The 10,647-nt window shown below is 35.4% G+C and overlaps 1 protein-coding gene across 1 annotated transcript; it reads right to left on the bottom strand.

Moving 5' to 3' along the window:
- Positions 1-4,264: 4,264 nt before the first annotated feature.
- LOC132043865 (shaggy-related protein kinase eta) lies at positions 4,265-10,005 on the bottom strand. Its single transcript, XM_059434324.1, has 12 exons — positions 9,799-10,005; positions 8,891-8,983; positions 8,526-8,585; positions 8,169-8,441; positions 7,983-8,057; positions 7,846-7,902; positions 7,279-7,419; positions 7,124-7,174; positions 6,953-7,048; positions 6,724-6,807; positions 6,375-6,476; positions 4,265-4,847 (listed from the first exon to the last, which is right to left on the bottom strand). The coding sequence occupies exons 1-12, from the start codon at positions 9,811-9,813 to the stop codon at positions 4,746-4,748; spliced, it is 1,149 nt and encodes a 382-aa protein (XP_059290307.1). The 5' UTR covers positions 9,814-10,005; the 3' UTR covers positions 4,265-4,745.
- Between the last annotated feature and the right edge of the window lie 642 nt (positions 10,006-10,647).

The following is a 10,647-nucleotide window of genomic DNA, read 5'->3' as shown; positions in this document are numbered from 1 at the left end:
TAAATGTATGGACGACCTTCTTTTTTTTGGCTCAAAAAGGGTTTGAATTATTTGGCATCAAAAGCCAAAGTTATTTGTTCCATTCGTTTCTTACCACAATATCCGCATGTAAATTGTACGTGCCTCGTTTATTCGTTTGGCTGTCAGTGAAGACTTCATAGGCAAATATATGTTAATTTCATGTGTTTAATTGGTCAATTCTAGGAGAGGCAATTCTGCTTTGGGGTGATGATCTTTAAATTTTTTTCATATTTGAAATCTTTAAATTTTTTTAATTTAAAATTAATAGGTTAGGTTCAACTTCCACACGGATCAAAATTTTAAAAAAAAATTCGCAAGACAGGATTTAAATTTTATGCTGTCCGCATACAACTTGTGAAGGAATTACAAGGTTATGCGAACCGCATTACCTATTAATGGAGACTTGGCGTATCGTCCGATAACTTTGGTAATTCCTTTCAAGTTTATGCGGCCCAAATAAAATTTTCTTTTAAAAGTATGCCCGGCGTAAACTTTTAAGATTCAAAGTTATCGGACCCGTTGTTATCCTTATGGGGACTTGGCATAAGTATCGTGCCCGGTATCCTTTTTTAATTCCTTCACTGGTTTTATTTTGGTCGAAAATTTTGCCTTAAAGTATCACCGAGCATAACTTGTTAAGGAATTAAAAAGTTATCGGACCGTTTCTGCCTAAAGGGGCAGACTTGGCTAAGTATCAGTGTCGGCTTTAACTTTGTAATTCCTTACGAAGTTTAAATTCGGCATAAAAGTTTGCCATTAAAATTATACTTTCGGGTATAAACGTTAAGGAATTCCCAAAGTTATCGGATCCATCTGTAAATCGAGGCGTGAGTATGTGTGGTATAAATTTGGTAATTCCTAACGAAGTGTATCGCCTTGCCCAGCATACACGCGACAAAACCTTGTCTTGCAAATTTTTTTTAATTAATTGCTTGAGTGGGGGTTCGAACTCGGAACCTCGAGTTACACGTAAACGCTCGAGAGTTAAATACGAAGGACAAAAATTAAAGACCAAAGAATATGAGGCATAATTTAAAGACCATAAATATGAGGGGTAAAAATTAAAGACCACCCCAAAAGAAGGGCAATCGGCGCAAAAAAATGATTCTAGGATAAGATGTCTAAATGAAAAATGACATCAAATTTGACGACGCGCATTTAAGAGCCCGTTTGGATTGGCTTATAAGTTGCTTATAAATTTTTTTTTTTTTGAGTGTTTGGGTGGCAAATTAAAGCCATTTTGTGTATAAAATAAGCCCAAAAAATAATTGGGACCATTTGGCTTAGCTTATCTAAGCGAACTTATAGGCGAAAACGACTTATAAAAGCCAAAAAAAAAAAAGTTAGTCTACTCTAACTTTTTTTTTTTGGAAGACTATAATTTATTCGAAACTTTATAAAAACTTATTTTAAGCCCATCCAAACAGGCTCTAAGCTTGAAACAACACTTGATTGGCAAGGGGATTCCTACTCAGATGTGTTACTGTTAGTACCAAAATTTGAATATGAACCTTGACTAAACGGGCTTGGGCCACCACAAGTCTAGTAGATGAAAGGGAAAAGGACACTGTGTGTCCATTTAGCCAAATTAATCTCACATTTAATTATTATTTGGGCTTAATTTCATTAGGAGTCCGGTCGGTCTAAATTAATGCCAAAAAATGACCGGCCGGCTCAAAATAATGCCAAGGCTGGCAGACCCAACAGCCCAGGCGCTTTAAAAAAAAAAAAAAGATTTTTTGTGGCAACGTAAAGGGCTGCTAGAGCATATATACATATGTTGGAATTGCATATACACTTTATATACAAGAATGATACAGTTTATATACATAATTTGGAATTAATTATATATTTATTATACATAAATTATACGTTAATTATACACATATTATACAATAATGATATGATTTATTTATTTATTTTACATATAAAATAGTGATACATGTTATATACCACAATAATACGGTTTCTATAATACATTTTTTATACGTATGATACACTTTCTATATAAGAGCGATACGTACTTTATATATACACGTCGGAATTATATATACACTTTCTATACAAAAATGATACATATTATATACAAAAATGATACAATTTTCTATTCTATACGGGGACGGTTCTTGTTGTCTTGATACATATTATATATACAAGTGATACATATTATATACAAAATTGATACATACCTTAGTGATTCATATTTTATACAATTTTTGAACATCACAGATAGGTACTAATACATATTTTATACACAAATGACACATTATATATAAAAATCGCCTCAAACATTTTTGTGTTTGAATTTTTATTTGAAAATTTTCTTATTTAAGTTTTGGCTAATGGATGGGATTTGTTTAATTGCTACATTTTGAGTTTGGAAAAAATTGGGCTAGAGGATGGGATTATTTATGGCCGAGCGGCCATATATGTCCTTTTCCCAATATGGTATCCATTCATTTTTTTGTGCGGATTACCCTTCAAAGGCACTGTTCTTTAATTTTTGTCCCTGTGATCTTTAATTTTGGCCCTTCGCCTAATATCCCGAGGTTCTGGGTTCGAACTTCAGCTCAGTAAAAAAAAAATTGCAAAACAAAAATTTGTAGCAAAATTAGGCCTATTCGGGCAAAAATTAACCTTAAGATAGAAATTTTGTAAAATTTCAATTAAGTTAAAAAAAAAAAAAAAAAAAATCCCTTAATGTAGAATTTTGCATTATGCCTGAAGGCAAACTCTACCTTAAGTTTGAGATTGTACCTTAAGGTGGAGTTTTGAGAGCTTGAGACTATACCTTAAGGTGGAGTTTTGAGTTTATATTTCGCTGCATAAGTTTAGATACCGATTTTGGGTCTTTATGACAATTGGATTAAGGGAATTAGTTTACAACGGAAAATTGATTGCATTTGTCAAGTCCGGAGAAACTTCGGCAATTCCTTTTGGGATGGTCTTTAAATTTTGCCCTCAAATTACTAGCCCTTAAGTTTTACCTTTCGTTTAAAATTCACAGGTTCCAGATTCGAACCCCACATTTAGTCAAAAATTTAAAAAAAAAATCGCAAGGCAGAAATTTGAATTTCGCTCTGCCCCCTCCGGCAAACTTTTAGTTATGCTTAACTAAAATCTGCCGGAGGGGACAGACTTTACCTTGAAACATATATTTAATATTTTTAAGGTAAACTTATGAGAAAGCATCTTATCGTAAGACATAAGCTAGTATCTTTTCTCATAAGGTGAAACTTTTCCTTAAAGCATAACTAAAATTTTTGCCTTATAAGGCAAAGTCTATGCCTTAACGAAAAATTCTGCCTTATGGGACATACTTTTGATTATGCCTTAACTAAAAGTCTGCACCAGCATAACTAAACTATGCCTTAATGAAAAATTCTACCTATGAGGCAGACTTTCCGACATAACTTTAATTTTTCCTTAAGGAGTATATGTCGGATCCGACATACACGCCCAACCTTGCCTTGCGAAATTATTTTTTTATTTTATGCCTGAACGGGGATTTGAACCCAGAACCTCAGGTATTCGCTCACCATTTCAAGCGAAGGGCAAAACTTAAAACCACAAATATGAGGGGTAAAATTTAAAGACCACCCCAAAAGAAGGGCAATCCGCGCAAAAAAAATGAAATTTTCACGATCAATAAGATTTAATTAGTCAAAATGGCTTTCGATAAATTAAGGAACAAGAACATATCAGTAAGCAGAGCAAATTACCTACCCACAACATAAGACCATGATCGCACAATGGAGGAACTTGAGCAAGTGTAGAAGGATAATAAATCCATAATTATCTAGTGGTATTGACATCAGATAAATTAAGATGCAAGCAGACAACCTTAAATATAAATAAACGAGAAGAAACTAATAGAGAGCACTACGAGGAAAACTTTCACTAACGCTCTTTTTTGAACAATGAAAGCCATAAGGAAAACAAAAGTTGAGGAGAAGGAAAACAAAAGTTGAGGAGAAGGAAAACAAAGAAATATGAATTCTTCGCAATGAAAGGTCTAAAGAATAAGAGGCTGGCTGGCTATATTTTTTATACCAACTCTAGGCCAATACTGTTAACAAAAATGATATCTATTTTCTACCATCTCACAACGGTGGCAATGTAATTATCAACCTGCATAGCGAGAACAGTTCCAAACCAAAAGGCGTCAGCCTCACAAAATATGAGATGAAAAGCAGGAAATCACTAAGAACTAAGGCAAAGACGACAAGAGTAAATCAAGAGAGGCAATACAATAGATATGTTCCATTAATCATAATCACATAGAGCAACTGTAACACAATTTGCTGGCAACTCTTTCCAAAACAAAAGACTGCTAAATACAAACTGAAGTGCAAGATTAACTTAAGAAGAAAAACACTTGCCCTTTTCAACTCCTGGCAATCCTTTTGGAGCCTTGCAACTTGTCCATACATGTCACATTCAATCATTTCCCTGGAAGCTTTCTGATCAATTTACTACTAACAAACATGTACAAAAACATATTTCCTTTTTCACTAGTTGGCCGCTAAGAGGGATAATTTGAAGAGTGGAACAAAAAAGATAATACCAAATACAGAACTAAAATGCACTGCAGCCCATTACGTTGTCCTCGTCGACCAGGAGATGCTGTCGCTTGTCAGGCTGGACTCCTCTGGAAGGGATGTAAACTTTGATCCCTTCATATATTTAGATCATCAACTAGCATACTTTTCTAAGCAGTTACTTTACGTCATGTCACCGTGGGATGCAAAAAGATGTAGGCCCATCTGTCTTTTTATATGGTCTGGTATCAACCTGTTTATGAGGTCTGGAGAGGCACCAGATAACTGAAACCGGGAAAATACAGTTGGATAAGCAATGGAGTTAACTTAAGATAGGTAAGTACAGAATGCGTAACTGTGACAGTAACATAGTTATACAATATAAATGGCGAAGACATGCTTCTAAATTGTAATGGACAATTGAAGATGGAAATTCCAGCTAAAGATATGTCCAGTTAATTTATGCTTGTAGAAATACATGCTTTAACAATTTGCTTGCATCTTTAGAACTGAAATGCTGTTGTGACTAACATCTCAGTAGCCAATAAGAATGTAGATCATCGAAGAATGAGGTTTTCTGCTTTACGGACACCTATTTCAGCTTCTTTCTCCCAGAAACATACAAGGGCTTTCTTTCATTAAGATTCAGTGACAATACATAGCTTCTTTACAGTCGATGCTGTACCAACATACCTCACTTAGAGCCTGTTATCTGACACGATGGGCAAGGGCGTTCCCGTTATTCAAGGTGTAACATCTCAAACACCTCAAGGTCAAACCACTCCAATAAATACTTGACACTCTCCACTGGACATGTTTCTCACCACTAGACTTCTCTACTCGTTTTCATTGTCGACACTAATTTGATCATCGGAACTTCTTGTAGAAAGATTTTCACCCAACCTCTAACATAGCTTTCTTACAGAGTCGTAAGAACCTCAAAGGCTCGTCTCAAAGAACAATATGGAAGGACCACGATTAGGCCATTTAATCCAGTGGTATTGTGTAAACCTTAATTTTGTATTTTGAGTAGCCCAACTTATTCTTGGCCAAATAAGTATAGGTTCAGTCCATTTCTTAGAAGCCTAGTCTACCCCAGCTACTAACCAAAAAAAAAAAAAAAAGAAACAAAAATAACTCCAGTTACCAAGGGACCTACTCTCCTTGAGTACAAGGAAAGGCTACAGATCCTTTTTGTCAATCTTCAGACATAAAGGATGCCTGTGAATTTCTGCCGCCTTCTTTCTTCTCCTCCTGTTTTCTGTCTCATCTCCATCTCCTTCGTCCTCCCAATTTTTCATTTCCTTGGTCAGGGAACCCTCATTCTTTGCCAATCCAGAATGAGTCCCATGTCATCATGTTGTTTCAACACCAGTTGCCGGAACTACCTCCAAGTAGCATAACTTATTACATGCAAGATTGCATTACCCTCTTCAGGCTTGCCATTCCAAAATATCAACTTCAAACATGAACTCAGTATAATAGGTGAGTCATTGCATAACCCAACCATGCTCCAGAATAAGAATTTGCTTACGTTCATTCTCCAGTGTATACTATGGACTTGGATCAACCACCAGCTACAGCGTGTCGGAAAAAAGTATCTGCCTTCCAGTGGGTTCATGGAATCAATCGTTCTAATCTTCGCTAATTGCCAAACATACTTCTACATTCTGCCCTTTGGGAAATATGAAGAATTTAATCACATTGAATTCCTACTGTGCCTGCCCTGGAGTGCCCTTCAGCTGAGATCAGGAAGAATGAAGCACGGATGGTGTAACCTTTAATTTAAGAATAAACATGTGAAAGCCGTACCTCCTGCTTAAAATTGAAGAGAGGCGGCAATGGGCGACCATTGGGAAGGCGTGCATTTGGTTCACGAAGTTCATCAAAGAAAGGATGAGCACATGCTTCAAGCTGCAAGATGAGAAGCATATTAATTTAATAGATTTAGGAATTCTTTGTTCAATAAACAAAGAAACAATATGCGAACTGAGCACTGGTAACAAGTCAGTAAAAACAGCACAAGGAGATGTGGGAGCATAAAAGGAACCAAAAAAAAAGGCCACCCCAAATGGAGACATGCCAATCGTGCTACAGGAATTGTTGTTTTAATGGATGACAATCCCATTAGAGAAAAAGGAAAAAACTAAATTGAACTTACTGCAGTGCAACGTAGACTTGGTGAATACTGCAGTAGCCGAGAAGCAAGGTCAATTGCTTCAGGAGGCATCCGTTTGTGGAAAACCTGAGACCAGGCATAACATAGTAAGTCAGCAGCAGATAGAATCATAGAACATGATATACACGAGCTCGGAATGATCTACACAGCAAGCAGCAAAACAACAAATTGTTGCTCCACTAGGTACCACTAAAATCAAATGAAAGCATACCTTATGCCAAGGGTGTGCTTTGATTTGTGGAAACCTAAAATCAGTATAATTTGGATTCATACAGCGAATTTCCTCCCTTGTAGGTGTTCCAAGTACCTATAAGATGAAGCAAATGAAACCACATTCCACTACAACATTTGCATCAGTTTATAAGAGTTAATCACACGGCACCTTGATTATCTCAACGAGCTGGTCCACAGCATTTTCTCCGGGGAACAATGGCTGCAAGAAGATGATTGCAAAAATTGGTTAGAAATTGGAATAGTGCACCAGCAGAGATTTCACGATAATATGTAATCCATAGAAGTCTTTAAGTCACTACAAACCTGGCCCAGAAGAAGCTCAGCAAGGACACAGCCTGCTGACCAGATATCAATTGAAGTAGTATACTCTGTTGCACCAAATATGAGTTCAGGAGCCCGATAAAACCGCGAGCAGATGTATGAGATGTTTGCTTCTCCTTTAACCTGATAAAATAAGGTACTTCCATAAATATAAGAACCAACCACAACTTCAAAATCAAGTAATTCTCACAAAAAGTCAAGGAGCTTTCTGAAATGACGTAGTCTACGCCATAAGCTTGCAAAAGTTAATTTAAGCTAATGAAGTCACAGTCAGTGGGGAACCTATTGCTGTTTTTATTTAGAGCCACTGAAAAAGTGACAACCCCATCAAAGGTATTTCACGGCAGGAATATAAATTTCCTCATGTAAATATAGCCCCCATTCTGCCCCTCCCAAGAAAAAGAAAAAGGCATTACATTATGAAGTGGTCAGTTCAGGGGAGATGCTAAGGGAGGTAACTTAGAATGAAGACAAGGAACAAATCCATAATTCTTTAGTACAAAAATTGAGGATAGCTACAGAAATAAACTCTTATGATTCTACACTTACCAGCACTTTTGCGCTTCCAAAATCACAAATCTTTACTTGGTGAGTAAGAGGGTCTACCTGTGATAGGAAACAATGAAATAAGGAAAAAAAGGGCCATAATTTGCTACACAAATTTAGCAGTTTGAAAGATGCATTACCAAAACATTCTGAGGCTTCAAGTCCCTGTGGCATACACCAGCAACAGTATGCATATAAGCCAGCCCTCTAAATACCTGAATACGTCTAAATCTTAGTATGGCTCAAAGCTTAGGAAACAATAATACCACTTAGTATTGCTCAAACTTAGGAAACAAAAATACCACTCAGGAAAGCATTTCACTCACTTGGTATGTGTAAAGCTTAACATAGATGAGCGGCATTCTCTGGTTCATATTGCTATAATGCTTTAGCACTCTATACATAGTTTCAGGAACATATTCCATGACTAAATTGAGAAAAAGCTCATTTTTACTCGTTGTTGAATAGAAGCAGTGCTTTAGGCAAACAACATTTGCGTGATCCATAGTGCGCATTAGCTGCAGCTCACGATTCTTGTATCTACGGTCTTGCAGGACCTTCTTTATTGCCACAGTCTCCCCGTTTTCCAGACATTTTGCCTTCACAAGAGAAGCATACGTCAAACAAATAGTTTGTTTAAAAAAAAAATGATTAGTAAAATAAGAAGATACATATTCAAATACCTGAAAGACAATTCCGAACGATCCAGTCCCCACAACACGTTCAGCCATGTAACTGACCGTCTGCACCAGATTATATTGGAAGGCAAACAGAATTTCAATTTTGTGTAATAAATCAGGTTACACATGCTCATGATTCAATATGGAACATGCGAATATGGGAATAAGAATATAAAGGGTAAATCATTTGTGTCAATTTATAAAGTGTAATATGCGAGAATTATTTTGATCATTCTTCTAGTGAAGAAGCATTACATATCAACAACAACAACAACAACATACCCAGTGAAGAAGCATTACATATCAAAAATACAAAAAACTATGTCTAACTAATAAACTTATGATTCTGATAAAGACATCGCGTCTACCTGCTTTGGCTCGCCATTCTTGCCCCCAATGGTTGTGGAAATTATATGACCAGTCACCGCATCGTTCCCATCCATAACAGGAGCTGACATCTCCTACACTCCACATCAAACATATATCTCAGACCAACAAAAACAACATTTCAATAACTAAGATACAGCATATTGAACAAAAACAAGAAAGACTACAACAACATCCCCCCCTTTCCTCTTTCAACTCTATCCTGGGGCAAAACATGCAAACAAACATGGGACTATCATTCTGAAGCACAATATAAAAAAAAGTTTGGCAACTGCTAATAGAGATTTATTTGACTAAGCGAAACTGGGAGGCTAGATCAAGTACTTAATACCAACAGATCTTGGACGGCTAAGATCAGATCTATAACAACACATCCAAATAAATTAGAGACATATCTATCACAAAAAAAATCTCCAAAACAAAAAACCCCTACAGGTAAATACACATACAAAACCAGATCCTGAACAAATATAGCATCCTCAAGATAAAAAGATCAGATATTTGAAACTAAATCTAATTTCAGGGTCCAAATTATTAACTTCAGGCCCAGGGATACTAAACAAAGATTTCATTTTTATTTCATAATAAAATGAGCAAGAACATGCAACAAAAACACATTATCTTCTTTTTAAATATTCCACAACTTTTCTACTAAAACCCAGATTTGTATAATATTTTTTTTAAAACAAGTTAGATTTGCACTGGACTACAAACCTGAACTTAGATTGGCTAAAAAGAAATAATCTTTCCACACAATACACACTGAATTTTCAAAAATCAAGAAATACCCAATAACCCCAGTATAATTTCCAAAATGAAAAAAAAAAAAAGAGCTATAAACAAGTAAAGAAATGAACTTTTTGTGTAAACAAGAAAAGCCCCACAATACCTTATCATCAGCCATAACTTCTCCAGCTCAAAAAAAATCAATGTAAAAAAAAATGGATGAGAAAGAAGAAGAAAGAATTGTTTTTGGTTGAGTTTTTTTATGTTTTGTTTAAGGTTCAAAGATCATAATTGTCGGTTAGGTGAAGAGAAAGCGAAAGAAAAAGGACCCATTTTGTAAAATAGCTAGCTAGCCATGTGAATCCAGCTATTCTTCTTTTGCGTTTTCTCTCTCTCCCTCTACTTTCTTCTCTTTTTGGTATAGCCCCTAGGTTTCCAGGTAATTACGAATTTTACCCAATTAATAAACTCACTTTTTGTCTCAAATTACCTGTCATGTTTCTCTCTTATATTAACGGGTCATTTGGAACACAGGATACGGTGGAATATTCCAGCACTAAATTTAGGATTAATTTTGTACTCTATTTGATAGATGATGTAAATTTATACATTCTATCAAACAGGATATAAAATAAGCCCAAACTTAATAATGGATATCACGATATCGTATTAACCGTGAGATTATTTTATTCCATCACTTAGATGAGATAAATTAATCCCAAAATTATAATTTTAGAATTATAATTGCGGAATAATTTAGTCCGCTACCAAACAACCCGTTAGCAATTAAGAGGAATTTTGACTATTTTACACTTATTTCTATAATATCTCTTCATTTAATATTTACTTATTTATGTGTCATCTACTCATAATTAAAGTGTCTGTGATCTTCAAAAATAATTACTACATAAAGATTAAAATGGAAAAAATAAATTTTATCTTGAATTTCTTAAAATCACTAATAATCTTAACGATTATTTCTTTAAAAGCACGATAGATAATTTGAAACGGA

This window comes from Lycium ferocissimum, chromosome 2, assembly GCF_029784015.1.
Source record: "Lycium ferocissimum isolate CSIRO_LF1 chromosome 2, AGI_CSIRO_Lferr_CH_V1, whole genome shotgun sequence".
Classification (NCBI taxonomy): domain Eukaryota; kingdom Viridiplantae; phylum Streptophyta; class Magnoliopsida; order Solanales; family Solanaceae; genus Lycium; species Lycium ferocissimum.
The sequence above is the reverse complement of the archived record's forward strand: the minus strand, read 5'-3'. Positions and strand labels throughout refer to the sequence as shown.